The following is a 21,950-nucleotide window of genomic DNA, read 5'->3' on the forward strand; positions in this document are numbered from 1 at the left end:
AATAATCAAAGAATTTAAGTTGGAGCTGCAAACTGTGAGAGGTATATTAAAAGAAAGAATGAAATTGCTGGACACAATGATTAGTAAAGTAATGGCATTGCAGCTTGCAGAAGAACAAAGAAAGCTCAGAGAAAGAAGAAGGAAACAGCCCAGATGAATAGGGAGAACAAGGACCATTGCCAAAGGATATAAAAGGATTTAAAATAGAGACACTGACAACAGAAACAATAAATAAAAGAGATAAGGCTCCCAAGACTAAGAAGAAGAGGAAGGAATTATATAAGAAGAAACCCAAAAAAGAGAACTGGAAAGGGTGGGGGAAAACATGGCTGACAGGCAGAGGGGAATAAAAATAATACCAGAAGGAAAAAATAAGAAAGACCAGGGAAACTTAGAAAAGGGAAAACTGGCTAAAATTAAAAGAAATAATAAAGCTGAAAAATTTAGAGATAAGGGTTAGGGATTCTATAAGGGGGATACCACATGGGAATGTATATTGGTATTTAGTCTAAAACTTGCTGGAAAATATTTTAAGATTGTATAACTATATATGAATATGAATTGTATATGAATTATGTTGTTATGAACTCTTTCTTTGGAGGATTAAAAACGGGAATGGAAATGAATTAAAATATATAGATAAACTTTGGTAAAGTGGAAAGAAAGAAAAAATATGATTATTAATGATTATAAGTAAAGTGAAGATAAAATGAGACATATTAAGAAGTTAGTTTAGCAATTTATTGGGGGATACTTTAAAATATATACATTTTAAAATATACAGTTGATTATTTAATGGATATTAGAAGTGTACAATGAGAGTATTTTATTATGATTAGGGGAATGAAAAATACCACGTGGATCCTAAATATATTGACTTTATTTTACTTTTACTCTTTTTAGATTGTTTATTATATATAAGTTTAGAGAAAATTAAGGATAATAATGATGTGTAATGTAAAATAAAATAGGTGCTAAGTTGAAAATGGAAATAATAGGGGATAAAGAATTGAAAACAGAGGTGGTATTCAGCAGGTTCTGACCAGTTCTGGAGAACCAGTAGCAGAAATTTTGAGTAGTTCAGAGAACTGGCAAATCCCACCTCTGACTGGCCCCACCTCCATCTATTCTCTGCCTCCCATTGAGTCCCAGCTGATTGGCTGGGTCTTCTTTTGTTGCCCTGGACAGGAGAACAGAGCTAGAAAGCAGGGTAGTGAGGTGGGGAGGGAATGGGGACTTTGTAGTATCCTTCCTCCAGGAGTGGGGAAGGAATGGGGATTTTACAGTATCCTTCCCCTGCCATGCCCACCAAGCCACGCCCACAGAACTGGTAGTAAAAAAATTTGAATCCCACCACTGATTGAAAACCTACGTGTGGATGAAAAGATATGGATATTGAACTGAAATATGAAATGCAAATTTATTTAAAGATGAGTGAAATGGATAATGATATGAGATGATATTATATAAGATTAATGGAAATGAAAGTATGACTATGTACTAGTGTTATAATCCGGAATCATGTTGCTCACGTGTAGAGATGTGTAAAATTAAAAAAATTAAAAACTTTTATATATTAAAAAAAGAATTAAGAATGAAGGTGGACAACATACAAATTTTGTATAGTCCTACTTCAATTTCTGAATTTATTTATTAAGCATGGTTGCACCTAGTCTGAATCAACACCACTGAATGAATGAAAGAGGAAGTCAGAGGTGGTATTCAGCAGGTTCTGACCAGTTCTGGAGAACCGGTAGCGGAAATTTTGAGTAGTTTGAAGAACCGGCAAATACCACCTCTGAATGGAGATTCTACAGTATCCTTCCCCTGCCATGCTCACCAAGCCACGTCCACAGAACTGGTAGTAAAAATAATTGAATCCCACCACTGAGGGAAGTCTAATCATAATCCACAGACCCTCTATTTTATGGGTGAAATTGTTCTTTAAAAAAAACAACTTTCAGATCAGGCCATACATACTTACAATTACATAAGTAAGATCATGAACTATAGTAGAACAACCCACAATTTTGTGATCATCTTAAAAAGTAACATCTCTCTCATTTGTAATTGTTTGCAGCTTCTTGGTCTTCCAGTTCTGCTTTTTCGTTGTGAAGAGCTGGTGAGACACTGATGAAATGAGAGCTTCAGTTCTTAATTTTGCAAATTTGCCTGGCCCAACTTTGTGCCCAAGCTCTAATTCTACAGAACTTTGTTTATGATAAATCATAGCACAATGACTGTATTCACTGTACTGCAGTGCTGGAAAAGCAAAAGTAACCAATTTACCCATCATCACTACCACTATCTCTTTGGGAGAAATGAACTGAAATCCATGTACAAGTGATTCACTAACAGAAATGCAATTAATAGAATACAAAGCATCTCTTTTTGTAGTGCAATATACATTAACAATTAAAATTCCAACTGATTCGTTAAACTCAGTGTGATCATCAGTTTTAATCAAGGCAACATGCCTAGAACAATCTTAGTGAATCTTTAATTGGTGGGAGTTCCCTGGGTTTATTATCTCCTTGATCTACATTTGCTGAGAATCACATATCACCTTTTTTGCCAGAAAGAATGACTGTGAAAGGAGACATTTTGTAAATATTTGAACTGCTGGAAGCTCAATAATCAGTTGTCTTTTGCCCTACTATTGACAGGGCTAAGAAATGTCATTTACTCCGCAGTCTTAACTCAAGAAGGCAAAAACTATAAGTTTTCAAGAGCTTGGGTTGAAAAGCACTATAGTCCCCACCAGCCAGACACAGTGAAAATAAATCTGAGCCAAAAAGCTTTAAGTGATGTGCATCAGCTGCTTTCGGAAAGGAAAAATTAAAATCCCAGGTTCGGAAATCAAAAGCATAACATGGCAAAACCATTTCATAAGTCACATTATGGTACTTAAATTAAATCTTTTAACTGTTTATAAATATTTCCAAAGTGCTTTTCAGGGAGAGAGAAAAACAGGAAAAAAATTAACAAAACATTTAACAATCTCATTTCCAGCCAAATAAATCCCATCTCAGGCCTGAGCAGTTTAGTGAATGATTGCCAGCCAGCTACTCGCTCTTTCAGCTTCATATTCCACACAGGGATTTTATGAGAATAAAATAGGCCATTGATTTTAACTTTTATCCTTCTTCCAAGAATTTACAGCAGAACACATAAGTGTTCCACACCATTTGATTTTCTTAACGTGGGCAGCTGGAAAGTGGGAATAACAACATACAGATCTTGATAGCGAACAAGTTGCATAATATAGCATTCAGTGCAACTTACAGACTTCTGTCAGTTGTCATGACATGATTGACACAAATCACATAATTGTGATATTGGCTTGATGATATCACAATGCCCCGTCGTTCTGATATCACAGCTTGTTTCAGACACCTATACTTTTGTTCTGATAGTTTGGTCATGCATCAGTATAATGCAGGATAAGACAAATTTGTGGCTTATCAAATCTATTAAGCCAACCATTAGCTATAAACCAGAATTTCAGGCTTATGTTAATATATGAACTAGTCAACTTTCATTTATTCAACAATCATGGTTCAACAATCCATGGCTTAGGGAAAAAAAACAGTGAATATTACCAGTGTTGCTATTGTAATATTATTTAGCATGCTTTGTGGCATAGTGTAAATATCAATCAAAGATTCCCTAATCTTTTGGCATATTAACCATTTATATTCATTTTGTAACATCTCCCTCTTTCAATGAAGATGATAATTAGGCCATAGGAGTCAAACTCGCCATGTCACATGATGTATCACAATGTTTTTTCCCTTCACAGAGCTGGGCATGGCCTGTGTGTGTCACATCTGGCCCGCAGGCCACCAGTTTGACACCCTGATCTAGGCAATCTCACTGAGATTTCTGTACCAGAGGAACCAAACCTTTGTGTAAGATCTGAACCAAAATTAGTCATGCTTACCTGCTTAGAACTTTAATCTAAACTCACCAGTATCACTTTACATTGTATCAGAAGATAACCTGATCGTCACTTTCTAGTTTTTGCTGTCTAGAATCTTGACTAAGACTTCTCCTGGTTGGATTTTTGGACTGACTTGCAGAATGTTCTTTTGTATGTCTCACCAGTAATAAATAACCACTGTTGGGTTGGATGGCAAGACTCTTCTCATCCTTGTGATGACTCCCCCAGATGCTTCCCCAGTTCCAGACACAGCTGGAGGGGAGTTGGTCAATGGCTCCAAGCAGCCAAATAGAGAGGTATTTAGCTGAAGCACAGCTGTAGCAGGACAGCTCCGAGTCTTCGGTGGGAAAAGCACACAGCTGCAGCCAGTCAGTGATGAGGATGAACTGCATTCTGCACCTGATCCAAGAACACAAAGAGCAGAGAAAAGGCAGGAGCAGCTAAGGTCATCCTGATAACTCATGAGGAGGCCATCTTGCCTCTCTTTATGGGCTGCACCAGAAGCTGGCTATTTAGCACAGCAGACAAATGGAGGCAATGCTGGGAACAACATGTTCCTTGCCTAGTAGTGTTTCCTGGTTGTGACTGCCAACTTGCTTTGGATTGGCACCGTGCCTTGACTTGGATCATGCCTTGTGAACTTTGAACATATCTTGCCTCATGAACCATCTTGTACTGTGGATTTAAGTTTGCCTGGTTGGTTTATCTTGTTTGGAAAATTTTCAAATGCCTTGTGGACTCATTGGCCACTGCTCTGTAGACAAGCATTGGTCTGCCTTTGGTCCAGACTAGCATTGGTTTGGACATAATTGGGACAGTTCTGGGTTTTTGCTAAGGGAAATTGCTGGCAATATTAATAAACCCACTAAACCACTGGTATGAGGTGTATATGTGAGGGAGTGGGACAGCACAATCCTTGACTACTAAGATAATATGCTGGTTCCTGTGGGATAATCTGATGAAAACTAACTTGAATGGATTACAGATAGAGTGTGGGGGGGATATGAACAAGAATGTGCAACCTTCCACTGAATATGACCATAAGTACAGCTAGCTCAATATTATCTTCTCTTGATTAGTTGTATCTTTCAGGGTAGAAGATTTTTCAGTCCTATCCGAACATGAACTGAATCTGAGATCTTTTGCATGCAACTGTATCCTATTTAAAGAAAAGTTATGGTCCAGAGTGTATAATTAAGATGTTTGGATGCTTCCTTTTTCTGAATTGTGTTTTTACAAATTGCATAAACATGGGTATTTTGCCTTTGCAGCAGTAGGCATGCTTTGCTTTATTTACTAGACAATAAACCATAATGATACAAAATGCCAGGAAATCAGTCACCATCACAACATTGTCACTGGTTATGCACATGAACAAGAGAAATAAATCCCCCATCCTACTGTAAGTCAAATGGGCATCTAATTCATCAGTACATCTATTATGGATCAAAATCTTTTATTCTGAAACCAGCTATATTTGTAAAAAAAAAAAATGAATTTCAGTAGTAGTTGTGAATTGTAATTCACTCATAATACAGTTACTCTTTAAATAAGGACGTAGATTTGGTTTTGTCAGATACTGTGCTCTACCGGGAATGTATTTTATAAGAGTTATTTCTCCTTAAAAAGTACTTCTTGTTCAGGTCATTTTTTGTTATCAGAATCCTTATTAGAGATAAAAATGTTCCTGTAAGAAAGGCATTCATCTTTTGTTGATTTGCTATAGCTTTAGTAAATGCTAGGTTTGTATTACAAAATAGTCGTTTTATGTATGCCAAAAAACCAGAAGTCTTGTAGCAGCTTTTCCAACTAGCAAATTTTATTAAAAGGCCTAATTTTCATGAGCTGCAGGTTATATGTGAGGCAGACCCAATTAACAACTGTAATGTATTAAAAACTCATTATGTTTGTTGAGACATGTTGAGATAATCTGAAACACTTTGATGAATACAAATTCAGCCGTCTTCCGCTTAATCATTTTGTTAAAGTCTCATTTTTCCAAAACGGTCACTTTGAGATCTTCAGTAGTATGTTCTAGGAAGCTGAAATATTCTGATATAACTTTGCCCTTGTTTTGAGCCCTGATGTCAAATTCGTGCCCATTCATTCTTCATGCAAAGTTTTTCCCATTGATCCTATGTAGAATCTGGAAGCACATAGTTATGCATGGCAATTGGTAGGTTACCTGTAAAAAGTGATGTCTATGTCTCCATTGTGTAGTTTTACCATGACACCAAAGGGGGAATTAACTACACTTGCTTTTGCATGGGAAACACAGAACTGGTTTAATGTTAACTGTCCAGAAACTCCTGGGACATTATTTTACCAAGAGTATAAAACTTTTACTCAATAGTTGGCACAGGAGAAGCGAAACCAGCTCTGGGATTCCTGCACAAAAGCAAGCATAGTTGATTCTCCCTTTTCCCCCATATGGGCCACTCACAGTCCAAAACATCCACCAATCTCTTCAGTTCATTTTGTTATGGGAGACAACCAGCCTGACTACCTGTGTGGTTGTTGTGATTCTTGCCTTGCTGTGGACTGACACCATGCCTTGAATTGGATCATGTCTTGTGAACTTTGAACTTTTCTTGTCTCGTGACTCCTCTTGTATTGTGAATTTAATTTTACCAGGTAGGTTTTGATTGGGAAACTTTCAAGTGCCTTGTGGACTCTTTGGCCATTGCTCTGTGGACTAGTATTGGTCTGCTTGTGGCTGGACTTAATTGGGACAGTTTGGTGATGGGAATATTAACCCACTAAACTCTGTGTGTGTGTGTGTGTGTGTGTGACAGAGAGAGAGAGAGAGAGAGAGAGAGAGAGAGAGAGAGAGAGAGAGAGAGAGAGAGAGAGAGCACAACAAAAGAGCAATGTCATTGTCCAGTATGAAACGCATTTGACCAGTTTGGGCAGGTGCTGCAGATAACCAGTGGTATTCTGTGTTCTGCCTTTGAATAGGTCTTTTCTGGAATCATTCTGCCTCTACTAATTTGTCTATTGATCTCATGGAGTGAGTAGTTCAGTCTCCTAAATATCCAGTTTAATTCTAGTACTTGAGCATTTCTGCCTAACAGGTCAAAATAAATGTAGTTGTAGCATAGAACCTAGCTTGTAGACGATAGATTTGGTAGAGTGTTCTGGATGGAATCTAGAATCATATGCAGGTATACTGTACGTGACAATTGGTAGGTTACCTGTAAAAAGTGATGTTTATATCTCCATTGTGTATAGCAAACATCAAGGTAGCAGACCTAAAGATGTTGACATATTATGGAGGTATGATATATCCATGGGTATACCAGTGATTTGTAGGCATTTGTCATTGCCAAAAGTGAAATATTTATGGGTGAGACATGCAGTCTGGTTGCAAGATGTGCTCTGTAGGGATCAGCAATCATATTCTTGATGGTTCCTTTATACAGGGTCGCAATATCCATATTGGATACAATTGAGTTATTAGGGAGACTGGAGTTCAATTTTCTTACGAAGTCTATAGTGCCTTTTGTGTAGCTGGGGAAATGTTTTCTAAGCATCAAGATCTTCTCCATTGACTTTTCTCCAAACATTTAAGTTTTAGTTTTGTTATTAAAGACCAGCCTTTCTTTCTATCGTGTGCTCTCACAATGTCTGTTTTGCGACTCCAGTCATCCTTACCCAGTTGCTACAACTGATGTCAAATCTCTCTGCATGCAATACAGAGCAGCAGATGGCTCAGTGAAGATCTTGACACAATTTTAAACTATCATTTTAGCTTAAAGCATGATAGCTTTTAAGCTATCATTTGCTTGAAAGGCAGAGAAAGAACACTCTTGGCCTTGAATTCAGCAATTTCAAAATTGGGAAGGGAGGAATTCCATAATTTTGCTTACACTGAAATCATCTGACATTTGGGGAAGTATGGATTACTTAGTATGGACTCAGCTCCAATTCTTAAACCCTTCTTAGGGATAATTATTGAATGAAAGTGCTAAAGAATCCTGGGGCTGTTTTTTTTCCTTTTGGCTGTTGCTTTTGTTACCTATTCTAGATGTTATTCAGGGGTGGGATTCTACCAGTTCGCACCTATTCTCTAGAACTGGTTGTTAACATTCTAAGCAGTTTGGAGAACCAGTTGTTAGAAGAAATTACTGGCCTAATCCTGTAAGGAAGGCAGGAAGGAAACATTCTGGTGTTGCTTACAGAAACTGCCTCTCCGTTAACCCTTATTACATTCTTGGCAGGACTAGACTTCCTGTCTCAGGAACTTCTCTGGAGTTTTTTTCCCCTCCTTTGCTGGTACTTTGCTTGTGTGGAGTGACCATTCAAAGTTACAATGGCACTGAAAAAAATGACTTATGACCATTTTTCACACTTACGACTGTTGCAGCATCCCCAGTCACGAGAGGCCAGGCAAGGAGATGCGTGCCTCGATGTGAGTGATATTGAGTTGGCCATGCCCAGCCAATAACATGACCATCAAGCCACGCCCACCACCTAAGCCAGGCTCACAGAACCGGTTGTTAAAAATTTGAATCCCACCCCTGATATTATTCCTGAATGTCTCCCTTTGAGATACAGTATTTCATTTCTTTCAGTGTAGAATAAACATTCTTCCAGTAGAAGAGAATAGCTCAAGGTTGAATTTGATGCTCTCTGAGCTTGGTCATTGCCCAACTAGATAACATCAGTTAGTTGGGTAATGAAGCATTTGCAAACAATCAGAGAGCACCAAATTCTCCAAAAAAATATTATTGTCCAAAGGCTGACAAACTTTGCTGAGATGCTTTCTTCAAGCATATATCAATAGTCAACTTTATTGTACTTCACCAAACAACTGTGAGATTAGCAAATAACTCTGGCCACATCTTTTTTTTTTACAAATAATTTTTATTTCTAATTCCATAAAGGAATCTTCACTGTCATCATGTATATATATATATAGAGAGAGAGAGAACTTCTTCCTTTTTTGCCTCTTTATTTAATCATCTGCCTATTTGGGAAAGAAGCCTGGAAAATAAACAAGCAAAAGACAAGAGAGGAAAGGAAAGGATACACACTCTCTATCCGTTCATTGTTTTTCTGTCTTCCTTGAATATAAAGATTAATCTTCACTTTATTCTTGTAATTATTACAAGACTGGTAAAAGCATGTAGAAGACAGACTCAAAAACCCCCAAACATCGCACTCCCAATACAGACAATAGCCATCATTTGTATTTTTAGAATGCCTTCAAGGCAACGTACAATGACAAAAATTACAATGCTTATGTATTTTGTTACTTACATACAATCTGGGAGGATATTAACAATATAATGAAATGAGATTTCACAGTGTTGAGTTGTAGTTTTGAATTTAGTTTTGAATAGTTTGAATTGTAAGTCGCCCAGAGTCGTTGATTGAGGTGGGTGGCTAGAGCAGTCGAATAAACAAATAAATACATCCCAGAAAATGGGGGGGGGGAATCATTTTTGAAATCTCAGTGGAACGATACTACTTTGAGTTATCCCATGTTTTTAGAATCCAAAAGGAAATAACTGAATGTTTCATGCCATAGACCAGGGTGAGGGCTCTTTACTCTTAGTTTCTCTTGGGTTAAAAGTTGAGTTCTTACCTACCTAGTTAAGCTCTCATTGTGTGGAATGCTCTGCTTCCCTCTCATCCTTCCCCAAGATAGCCCCAATGTAGGGAATGGGATTAGTTTTATGGCATGGATGTGAGAACCCTAATCTGCCTTTGAAAATCCTTCCCCCAAATTTAATCACACATACAAAGCAGCCCTTTCCTTCATGTGGGGGCGGGGGAAATTAAATAACTGCCATATACTAATGACCTATGTAGTAATTGCTGATTGCAACATGTTCTTTTTGTTTGTTTGGTGACAATAGAAGTGGCTTATTAAGAAATATTGCATTGTCCCCATCTCCAGGGATTTGCAGTTGCTGAAGCAATTAGAAGCCTTCCTGAAAAGCTCCCATAGATCCCGTCAACCAATGGAAGTGTATTTGAACTGTAAACAGAAGCTGAGGTTACCATGGTATACTCTTCTGCCAACCAGCAATTGATATTCTTGGCGAATAGCGTGTCTGGGGAAACACACTGTTCCCTGACTCCTTGGAGCAAAGTAACTTTCCTTCCATCTGACTTTTCCAAGTTCTTTTTCCAAGCCGAAGGATTTGGATCCCCAAATTCACTCGAGGAGGTATGTTCAACAATTGGTTTCCATACTTTATTTAGTGACTATTGGTATTGAGATTTTTTGATATTTGCTCAAAATGCCCAACAAGAATTTTGCTCAAAATGCCCTACAAGATGTTCTCACAGGATATAAGGCAGAGTGGCAAACCTCTTCAGGTGTACCTAAATTTCTCAGGTGTATTTGATTACAAATTGAAGCCTGGAATTCGGCAGTCATAGGCCCAGACTGTGCAATCTCAGAACCGCAACTTGGCTTGATGCTTGCAGTAGAAAAACTGTCAAAAATAAAGAACAATGCAGGCCAGTAGGAAAGCTCTAAGAATGAATTTGTCAGATTTTTGTGGTGGTATAATAACTGCTGTTTTTTAGAATCTTTATATGATAGGCTTCTGCTATTAACTCTGGATTCTGTTCAGTTTGAAACTAATTATTGCACTGCTTATTATTTGGGTTTGTATTCTGAAAGGCAACCTAAAAGGATTATTAAATACATGGTTGTTCAGATAACTCTGAACTTTAGAAATGGAATTTATAGGATATTTTATAGTCAGCTATTCTTAGAAATTACCAGGCAGGATATGGAGATTCTCTGACTCAGTAGCTCGATGCCATAGTATGTGGGCATGCCACGACTCCTATGTGATGGACATTCTGAAGAACAATGATGTTCAAGAAAAATAGAAAGGTAAGACATGTCCATGGGATATCAGAAACAGGATCCCACTCCTATGAAGAGGCACAAAAACTACATATTTCCATGAAGGATTTGACTGCACATGCATGCAGTATACTTACAAAGTGATATAATATAATGCTGAATTCAAGCTCTTTTAAAATGAATTCTACATTGTAATTTAGGCCTTCCACAAACTAGTTCCTGTTAGATATGTAAGGCCCCCATTGTACTTGACATAGTAGCTAAATCTATGATGGTTGGATATTAGTTTGTTCGTTCATTTCCCACCTTTATTATTTTTACAAATAACTCAAAATGGTGAACACGCTTTTCTTCAACTATTTTTCCCACAACTGTGAAGTCAGTTCAGGTGAGAGAGAGAGTAGTAACTGGCCCAAAGTCACCCAGCTGGCTTTTATGACTAAGGTAGGACTTGAACTCACAGGCCCTGGCTTTCCAGCCTGGTGCCTTAATCATTAAAACCAAACTGGCTGATGGGAATTGTAGTCTTTCAAGGTCATGCTCTGTTGGAAAAAGTTAATAGCTTTGCTAGGGAGGTGTCTTTATTTCAATTTGGAAGGGACTTAATAGGATCATTCTTAAAGATGTCAGATAAATACAGGTAGTCCTTGACTTATGACCACAACTGAGCCCAAATTTTTTATTGCTAAGGGAGACATTTGTTAAGAGAATTTTGCCTCTGATGTTAGGTGAATCACTGCACTTGTTAAATTAGAAACACGGTTGTTAAGTGAATCTGGTTTCCCCATGGAGTTTGCTTGTCAGAAGGTTGCAAAAGGTGATCCTGGGATACTACAATTGTCATTAATGCGAGTCAATTGCCAAGCATCTGAATATTGATCACGTGACCACGGGGAAGTTGTAATGGTTGTATGAAAAAACAGTTGTAAATCAATGATAATGTAACTTTGGACGGTCACTAAATGAACTGTTGTAAGTTGAGGACTACCTGTAGATATAATGGATAAAACAATATAGAAGTCAATCTCCATTTTTTATTTAGTAAAGTAGCATTAAATAAAACATAGAGGCAATAAATTTGGACATTTATCTATTTATCAACAGTTGTTCTATATTAACATTGATACAGGTAATCCTCGACTTACAACCTTGCCATTGAATCCAAAATTTCTGTTGTTAAGTGAGTTTTGCCCCATTTTACAACCTTTCATACCACAATGGTTATGTGGATCTCTGCAACTGATAAGTTAGTAAGCTGGTTGTTAATTGAATCTGGCTTCCCCATTGAGTTTGCTTGTCAGAAGGTTGCAAAAGGTGACCACATGACCACCACCACCCCAGACACTATAAATATGAGTCAGTTGCCAAACTTCTGAATTTTGATCATGTGACTGCAACGGTCAGAAATGTGGGGATACTACAATGGTCATAAGTGTGAAAAACGGTCATAAATCACTTTTTCAGTGCCCTTGTACGTTTTAAACAATCTGTTGTAAGTCAAGGACTACCCGTAGTTACAGAGCATCCCAAAGCAATTTACAAATTCTAAAAACCTTTTAAAATAAACAAGGTAAAAGCAGCGTATTAAAAGATAGTCAATGTATCAAAAGTTAATGTTCTGAAAAATTTGAAAAACTGATTTATTCCCTCTGGTGCTGGGATAAGATATTAAGGGGAATTCTGCTGTAGGGTTGTATAATGTCTATTTCTTTGAGAACCTCAGCTCCATTGTTTAACCTTGGCTCCATTGTGGTTTTTATTGTGATTGCTATATCGTATGGTACTCGATGAAGTGTTAACTTGTTAAGTGTTCAGAAACAAGAGTGAGACTGGAGAAAATCAACACAGAATGGTGGTGTTGCAAAAGGCTTGTAACCAGGGGTGGGATTCAAATTTTTAACAACCGGTTCTGTGGGCATGGCTAGGTGGGTGTGGCTAGCTGGGCATGACCATGTGAATGGGTAGGTGTGGCTTCTTCCTTTTTTTTTTTGCAGCACACCCCTTTTTTTGCCTCGTGGGACTCAGAGAAGCCTGGGGGTGGCATTTTTGTTCCCGGAAGGCTTCCTTAGGGCCCAAGAAGGCAAAAAACAGAGTGCAGAGGGGCATGCAGTACCCCCGTACCCCTCTGTGGGCCCCTTTTTGCCTCCTGGGCCTCAGGGAATCCTCCTGGGTGAAGCAGTAAGAAAGCGAGGGGGATCCCGGCACAGCTGATCATTGGAACAGCTGATCAGGAGGGGGAAAAATACCTTTAGGAGTGACTGGGTGGGGGACAATGCAGTCAGTGATGTTGAGCCTGCGAGCGATGTGGCGCATGCGCTATAAGGACTTACTGGGCGGGGAGGGAGGGGCAGGCGGAGAGGGATGAAGCCAGCCAGGGGCACGATTTGCCGGTTCTCCGAACTGTGCAAAATCATAACAACCAGTTTATAGAACCAGTCCAAACCGGTAGAATCCCACCCCTGCTTGCAGCTCTGTAATGTTATATGGGAAAGACACTGGGAAATTGGGTGAAGAGACAGTGCCAAGGGACCAGTCAGATAAGTTACAGCATGATACACAACTGCACAATGGGATGAGCAAGAATCTCAGAAGTGACCTTTCCTAGTTTCTCAGACTGTAAAGGAGATTTGGGGGGGGGGGGGATTGTACTTTGAGACTTGCAAGATTCTGTCAATGTAGTTTTACAATGAATTAGAATTACTTCATCTGATGATGATTCCCGTCTGGTTTATCCCGCAAGTCTGACAAAACCACATCAACATGGGCACGGGGCTTACTAGCCTGCAGGAAGGCTATTCTAGGTGTCTTCATGTGGAAAGTCCCCCCTTGTCATTGCCACAAAGCAACCCATGGCATGAAGAACAGGGTCTCCTCTGAAAAGTGAAAGTGCCTAAGAAACAGATATAATCCAAGATGTTATTTCACATATGTCGATCCTGAATTAGTGAAGGATTTACTTATGCCGACAGTTATGTTATTTGCTAGTAAGAGATCTGTTAACACTGGTATAACATGTGGGCATTTTAGCTCCCACCACCACTCCCCTGGAGTAGCATAAAAACAGAGAATTCAGTACTTAGTTGTAGCTTCCAGACCAGACTCAAAACCATCATCATTGGGTTATAGTGTGAAATAGCTTTAAATAATTTTGCCAACATTTTGTATGAATGTAAAGTTAGCATTATACAGTAGAGACCTTTTTGTAAAAGACACTGAGAAATTCATTCAGAAGTCAGCATGGAATGCTTTGTCCTACACCACCCTCTTTTGGCCAAGATCTGTTTTGCAATTTGGGGCTGTTTACAATAAGAAGAAAGTTTTATCTACATGAGTGTTGTAAAAGAGGCTTTTGGAAAAATCTCACGTGATTTTTCCCTTCAGAAACAATTTTCAAGTTCTATATGAAAACGTCTCTCAATGCCTACATGTTGGAAAAGATTTTGTGAGGCTGTGCTCTGGCAAATGCAGCTGCTTTATCTGTCCTAGTCTCCATGTTTCAGACACCCACTTCCTCCAAACTCCAGGAAACAATTGGACAGTGTATTTTGGAGAAATAAAAAAACTTCCTTTTTACAATCCTGTAATGCCTTCGGGGGGGCTTAACACTCTTCGGGGCTGGTTGCTGGGGCCTCTTTTGGATGTGGTAAAGGCTCACCGGGTTTCTCAAAAAGTGGCGGCGCTGTGAGCTTTCGGTGGCCTTTCTACCACTGGCCGGATGCCCTTTCTGATGCCACGTGGAGTTCACGGCAAATATTTTTTTCTTTACACCCTAGGAGAGAAACATCTTGTCACTATCTAGGATTAAATACTCAACCTTCTGAGTGGGAGGTGAGAGTCTTCACCACTAGGCCACCGTGTCACTCAAATTGGACAATGTGTTTTGGGGAAATTTAAATAATTCTAAATATCTGTTATCTAAGACTGAAATATGGATTTCCTTGCATCTATGGGGTAGTGTTTTTTCAATCTTGGAAACTTTAATTCAATACTAGGAGTTGAAGTCCATGCAGCTTGAAATTGCCAAAACATGGAGGAGGAGGAGGAGGAGGAGGAGGAGGAGGAGGAGGAGGAGGAGGGAGGGAGGGAGGGAGGAGGAGGAGAAGGAGAAGGAGAAGGAGAAGGAGGAGGAGGAGATGATTCATAGCAACTTAAAAATTTAGCTCCAGCAGTTGTCTTTATGGAGCACACACCTTCTGTCCATGATGAATATTCATAGCAAGGAGTCTGGTTTCCAATGGAGACAGTAAACACACACAGTACTAATCCAGGCTCCCTGTGTCTTTTCTTTCAGCTCTGCAGGAAAAGCTCAGCAATTCAAGGGGGGGGGGGGGAGAGAAATCTTTTTAGAAAAGGGTAAAATCCCTTTACCAGTCATTGTTATTATGTGATCAGAAAGCTTTATGATGCAGTGTGGATCTTGGAAACAACAAAGAAATATTACTTTTATTTCCAGAACATATATATATATATACAGATAGCCAGTCACTATTTCATAGCCCCTGAGGTTTTTTTTTTAATTCACTGAAACTTCTTTCAAGTCCCTGTCAATGTGAACTGTCCAAAAATAGATTGCTGAGTCCTCTCACAAGTATGATCTGAAACCGCTCAGGAAACTTCAGAATTAATCATGCATTTCCCTTGCTTATTTAACATGTATGTCAAAACATTGCCTGAGAACTTGCTGAATTGGTGAGCGTACTGCCTTCTGGCTAACACTCTCCCGCACTTTTTTTTTTCCTGGGATGATCCGATTTGAAGTATTATAAACACAGTTTATACCATGGGAAGCCAAACAAACGGAGCCAGAAGCACCCCATCAATGGGGTATCTGTTACCAGCAACCAGCTCTGCTGGAAATCTAGCCTCATATTCTTCGCTTTCATTGAGCAGCAGGGCTGGAAGAAGCCCACTTGTTACCTCAGGGAAGGCCTCAAGCAAAATCCGCTGGGAAGAGCATGAAGCTCTCAAGAGGGACCAGGTCCAACAAGACAAGATCTGGAGAGAGGCTGTGGAGGCTGAGAGGAAGGCAACCAAATACTGGTGAGTAACTCGGGAGTGTGTCTGTCTTAAAAGCTTTGATATGACTGTTCAAGTTTGATTGCGCATGCGCTGACCTGAGTAATGCTGGACCTGCCTGTGACTTTTATAGAATAAAAGCCATGTAAATTTAGAAAAAGAAAAAAAAAGTTTTAAAAAATGATAGATAAAAAGAGAAGAGATAGAAAGAGAAGAGATAGAAAGAGAAGAGATAGAAAGAGAAGAGATAGGGGAGACATGATAGCAGTCTTTCAATATTTGAGGGGCTGCCACGGAGAGGAAGGGGTCAAGCTATTTTCTAAAGCACCTGTAGGCCAGACAAGGAATAATGGATGGAAACTGAACAAGGAGAGATTTAACCTGGAAATAAGGAGAAACTTTCTGACAGTGAGAACAATTAACCAATGGAACAGCTTGCCCTCGGAAGTTGTGGGAGCGCCATCAGTTGAGACTTTCAAGGAGAGATTGGTCTCCCATCTGTCAGAAATGGTGTAGAGTATTCTGCTTGGGCGAGGGTTTGGACTAGATGATCCATAAGGTCCCTTCCAACTCTGATTATCTGTTATTATTTGTTATCTTAATAGAAAATGGGAGGGGGGGTGGCATTAGTTATACAATGAAACAAAATGTTAAACAGTTATGATATTTATGTAGTTACTTACCAAGCACATCTAAATTATATTAAAGTAACCAAAATATCTTTACAATCCCCAAGGCATGTCACAACTTCTGAGCAACCCTAAGTTTTGGAAATTGAAAGTTGAAACATTTGACACGCCTGAGACAGGTAGCTCTAACACTGTGCATTTCTTTTAGGCCTTCAGATATTCACTTAAATTTTTGTTTGTTTGGTACAATTATACTCACAATCATGAAAGATATTATCTTTTTACATTGAAGGTATCAGAACTGGAGTTTCCTAAAGGACTACGATTCCCTGGTAAGTTAAAATCCAAACATGCATGTTAAAAATATACTGACATGTTCGAAACAGATCCCCCCCCCATATTTTCATATCATATATTCATCCTGAATTAACATAGTCATAGTTCAAAATGGTCAAGGATGAACAGGTGATGATGCTTTACACTTGGTGGGTTCATATATCATGTTAGACAATGGCTTGCTTTTATCCTGGAGCAGATAAAATCAAGCTGGAATAGCTTGACTCACAAAAGCAGCTTATGCTCTTATCCGGTGAAGGCTCTGCACAAAATGTGGAGGGTTCCCTTGCCCTTCTCTGTATTGGGAAAGATGTAAAGAAAATCTCCCCAAATACTGTTCATGAGATATCTCAAGTTCTCCTTCAAACGTAGTCTTCAGTGAATAAAAAAAAGTTTCCACTGTTTCTATTTTCAATGGCTCTATCACTACAATTCATTATCTTCTAAAGGTAGGGAAAAATGAGGAGGGATGCCAATTGATCAATGATCAACTTTATTGTCCTTCTGCAGCCCCTTCTCCTTTTTCATTTAAGCCTGCCTAGGATTTGGGCAGGGGCATTCTCAAGAGAGTTAAAAAAAAAAAAAAGAGCTCAAGATGGTAGCCATTACCAGGACAAGGAAGCTCCGCCCCTCTTAAGGTTGCCATGACATATTTTTAATGGGCTTTGATCATCATCTTCACTTTTTTTTAATCATCTCTGGGATTAGAAAAAAACCCAGACTGAAAAGCCCTTACTTTTTCTGAACAAGAATAAACAAGATAATTTATTAGCTCTGGAGATGGAAGGGAAAAGCACACACACTCCAGTTAATATCTCAGTCAATTTACACCAGGAAAAGTGGAAACAAAACCGGAGGATTTACAAAGCTGAAGAAAGTTGGAGAGGCAAGGAAAATATTTCCCTGGAGACTGAGGGAATGAAATCACCAACTTTGGCTTCAAAGAGAGGAAAAGGGGCTATTAATTATGGTAATGTTCCTGATGTTTGAATGATGCTGCAAACATGGCATTTTTCTAAAGAAAATCAGGCCATTTGTAGCTTAGAAAGAAATTGGTAGGGGTGGAGAGAACAGGATGATCTCAGCAAGATGTTGGGGATAACTGGAAGGTGTTTTGGAATTGGGTTGTTCTGATCACACAGGAAACCTACACTGGGAGAGGCTCTTGAAATCTTAAAACAGTTCTACAAAGTTAGAATGGTTCAGCTTTGAAATCAAGGATATATCCTCTAGTCACTGCCAATGATTTCTTGTCATCCTTTTTGGTTTCTACACATTAAGCCTAGTTTTATGGGAACACTTTACATCTCGGATCAATATCTCATTAGATTTTCTGTTGGGTTAAGAGATTGTCTGTGCTTCTATCCATGGGCAAGACAAGACTTCCTTTTCCCCACTCTTATTTCTGAAATTGTCACAAGATCTGAAAGCTGCCCATTATTACTCAGGGTAGAAGCAAAGCAGGGTTTCTTTTTTTCCTCTGTCTCTCATCTCTAAAAACTAGCATCTACACACCCTCAGATGTGAATTCAATGTTTCTCAGCCAGTCATTCTGATTCTGACCAAATGACCTGTGCTTTAAGACAGGAATAAATAACCATGCATTAATAATAGTTCAAAAGTATTTTGGACTATGAAAATTTAAATGTTTTAGGATGATGTTATACAGATGACTAAATAAAAAATATTGTATTAGAGTTGAGTGAACTGTGTTTTAAAACATTGCTAAATGTCCTTTAAAAAGCATGTACATTATTGTATTATTTTTATTGCAGTGATTATCTTGTATTGCAAAGTTTTTTAATTAACCGGATTAGCAGTTTGCTTTCAGCCACAGAATACAAGATAAAATTGACTTCAGGTCATTATCATAAAATACAGGCAGACACAAAAACCATTAAAGGAAGGTAATTTCCAGAATGATTGTAACAAATGTATGAAAGCCAGAACTATCTGTGTGTTTTTGTTATGATAGCCAAATCCTGCAGTTATCAGAACTTTGGTCTGTTTCAGTAGAATACTTGTAATGTTATTGTGTTTATTCTTGAAATCTTTCCTAATTCCCAATGAATTGATTATGTGCAAAATGGCAATAGAAGCATTTCTTATTAAACTTTTATTCACATAAATAACTGAATTATATTTTTCAGGGTAAGAAAAAAGTATCTGCCCAACTCCCTGAATATATATCAATATTTTCAGACAAAATTCCCAATACCACCAACCACGTTATTGGCAGCAGAATGAACACTGATCTTGGTAAAACACTGATAAAAATGGACTATTTCCTCAATTATGGAAAAAGAAAAACCAAAACCGAGCAAGAACTCCAGCCTTCCTAGAACTAAATAGAAATCTTGCTGTTAAAAAAATGCTTATCTATACTTTTTTAAAATAGGATTAATGTCAAAAACTTTTGTGCATTTACCCTTCCAGACTTAATTCTTCTGCAGACTGGTCAGCAATGATATTTAGCAAGTGAAAGTTGATAGCAAAGTTTGCTAATATTTTCCTTGAGAATAGTCACATGTAAACACTAATCTCTATGATTTTCACGTTTAGAAAATAGTGGTGCTGCACTGCATTCTTGAAAGCATAAGCTGTATGAGGCTGTGTGGAGGTCCACTTTTTTCACCCCCATTCTTTAGGAAAACTGTATTTCTTCCATCAAAATTAAGCCTGAGGTTTTATTGAAGATGACAGGGCTGACCTGTTATACATTGCAAAGACTTGGCGTGGCATCAAATGTGTCAATTTCGGTTTTGTGTATGGATTAGGGGCAGGGTGGAAGGGAGGAGTCATCCAGGGCACCCTGGAGAGTGTCAGAGGCATTGCCCTGCAGATAGCCAGATGTGAAACCCTACTTGTGAGGTTGAGTGTTAGGGGTCAATTCGAATTGCTGCACTAAACCAGACGCCCTAGTTCAAAGCAGCGTCTCTGACTGGGCTGCTTAATGCTGTGGCTGTGCTTGTTGCACCTGTCCCTGAATTGGCAAGTCCAACTTGCAGTCATTCTTGCCTTAGTCAGATTTTGATTGGGTTATTGCTATGCATTTTATACAGGGGCGGGCTTCAAAAATTTTAGCAACGGGTTCTCTGCCCGGTTGCTGGGTGGGCATGGCCATGCTGGGCGTGGCCTAGTTGGCCTCCTGAACCACAGTGGGGGGGCATTTTTGCCCTCCCCGGGCTCTGGAGCCTTTCTTCAACTCTCTGGGAGGATGAAAACAGCCCCCCTGGGCTCCGGAGGCTCTCTGGAAGCCAGAAATGGGCCTGTTTCCAGCCTTCCCAAACTTCCGGGAGGCCTTTTGTCACCCTTCCTGCGCCCTGCACTTACCTGCATCCAAAATGGGCCACACGGGGACTCCTGTGAGGGGCAGGGCGGGATGGGCGGAGCCAGCCAGGAGTGGGATTTGGGGGTTCTCCAAGCTGTGCAGAATCTTAGCTAGAGGATATCCCGAACCCCTGCAAACCCCCAGCAGCCCAGCCCTGCTTTTAGATGGAGCTGCTCTTGAAGACATTGGAATGCAGTGCTGTGTGAATTGATGAGCATACCTCATTTCAACCACCCACCTATTCACACACACAAACACACACACACACAGAGGCAATACTACTATTTTATAAATTGCACTTGTTCCTAGGAATCTTCCAGGTGTAATTCAGGGTGTTGATTATCATCTACAAAGCCTTACATGACCAGATTATCTGCAGCATTACCCTTCTTCCAATTATTTCTACCTGCCATGCTCTATTAGGATAGGTATGCTTTATGTCCCTTCCTTGAAACAGTACAACCTGAGGGGGTCCTAGGAGGCATGCATGCTTTGCTGCTGCAGCACCTGATGTCTGGAATGACCTTCGCTCAATATATGGGTTGGTTCTGTCCTTGATAGCTTTTAGAAAAGCATTAAAATGACTTCTTCTTTTAGGTATTAGAGTAAATGACTTCTTCTTTTAGGTATTAGAGCTAGGATGTGTTAGAAATGTGGTTTCCTAGTTGTCCATTATTGTTGCAGTTTAATTATATTTGATTTTTTAATTATATTGATATATGCTATCTAGGGTCATATTTATGTGAGTCGAGCAGTCTTATACTGTACATTTCTATATAAATGCCAGAACTATTGCAATAAATAAAAAATAAAACCTCATAATCAGCATCATTAAATGCTTCTGAATATTTGCCATCAAGGATTGAGGTAGCTTTCAGAATAATTCAGGAATCTTTGGGGTAAGCAGAATGATCTTTTTCCCATCATATTTAACTCGTGCATGAAGAACGTTTATATTTGTTAGAAAACTAGGCAACTGGCATGAACTAAAATTGTCCTGTGCTTAATAACTTGGCTTTCTTCTAGTCTGATTTCTTTTCTTTTTTAGTTCATATATGCCGATCAAGATCAGGAATCTATCTAGCTTTGTAATGTCTATCTAACCGGGATGGGTATTTATGTTTGTTTGGCAATCTGGAAAGGCATATATTTTACTCAAGATCTTTGACATTTGAAGTGCCCTGGACTTATAAAACCTGGATTTATCTAAGATTCCAGAAAACCCGGGAGTTTGATAACATCTTTTTTTTACCCATTTTTTCCATGTTGTCTGACTTTTATTAATATCCTTCTTATCTTCTTTACTACCCCCTCTTATTGGTATTATCATGATTATTATTACTATTGTTAATCATTATTATTATTACTCTGTTGTTTTGCATGTACCTCGAGAACTTCCCAAGTGGAAATAAATCCCTTGTGTGCCTAATCATATTTAGCCAAATAAAAGCGCTCTGTTCTGTTCTAACTAACAATCTAATGAAGCATTTCACCTAAGCCTGTGTCTTTTAACAAAATTTGTTACAGTAATTGGAAAAGACGCTACTGGACTCCTGGTTTTTGCAGCCACTGACAAACTTCTTCCCTTACAATATCCAGGATGTCAGTATCATAGATTGTGATGTATGGTGTATTATAGCAAATTTGGGTTACTTTAAGCAAGCCACTATCTCTCAAGAGTCTCCAAGCATTTCAGAGGATGTAATAAAATAATCCCAACTGGGGACCCTTGAACTTCTGGGAGGATGAACTGAGTAATTTACACTGATAATAATCTTATACACACTATTCTTAAAATAATTTTTAAAAGGCTGCTACTGTTATTAAAATTACTACTAATTAAAATTTCCTAGGTTGTTACAA

General features: G+C 38.8%; 1 protein-coding gene across 3 annotated transcripts; it reads left to right on the forward strand.

Moving 5' to 3' along the window:
- The first annotated feature begins 4,362 nt into the window (after nucleotides 1–4,362).
- Nucleotides 4,363–21,571, forward strand: CIMIP5 (ciliary microtubule inner protein 5). 3 transcript variants are annotated; one of them, XM_026674282.2, is made up of 5 exons: nucleotides 4,363–4,639; nucleotides 9,849–10,121; nucleotides 15,534–15,815; nucleotides 16,713–16,752; nucleotides 18,907–21,571. In XM_026674282.2, exons 3-5 carry the CDS (start codon nucleotides 15,556–15,558, stop codon nucleotides 19,096–19,098), a joined length of 492 nt encoding a protein of 163 aa, XP_026530067.1. In that variant the 5' UTR covers nucleotides 4,363–4,639; nucleotides 9,849–10,121; nucleotides 15,534–15,555; the 3' UTR covers nucleotides 19,099–21,571. The 3 variants fall into 3 exon arrangements, with proteins under 3 accessions (XP_026530067.1, XP_087802714.1, XP_026530068.1); XM_087946588.1 differs by lacking the exon at nucleotides 4,363–4,639 and adding an exon at nucleotides 4,700–5,345; XM_026674283.2 differs by lacking the exon at nucleotides 4,363–4,639 and having other exon boundaries at nucleotides 9,992–10,121; nucleotides 15,067–15,815.
- The last annotated feature ends 379 nt before the right edge of the window (nucleotides 21,572–21,950 follow it).

Source organism: Notechis scutatus, chromosome 1 (assembly GCF_049901735.1).
Source record: "Notechis scutatus isolate UNSWTSFEM ecotype Mainland chromosome 1, rNotScu1.2, whole genome shotgun sequence".
NCBI lineage: Eukaryota > Metazoa > Chordata > Lepidosauria > Squamata > Elapidae > Notechis > Notechis scutatus.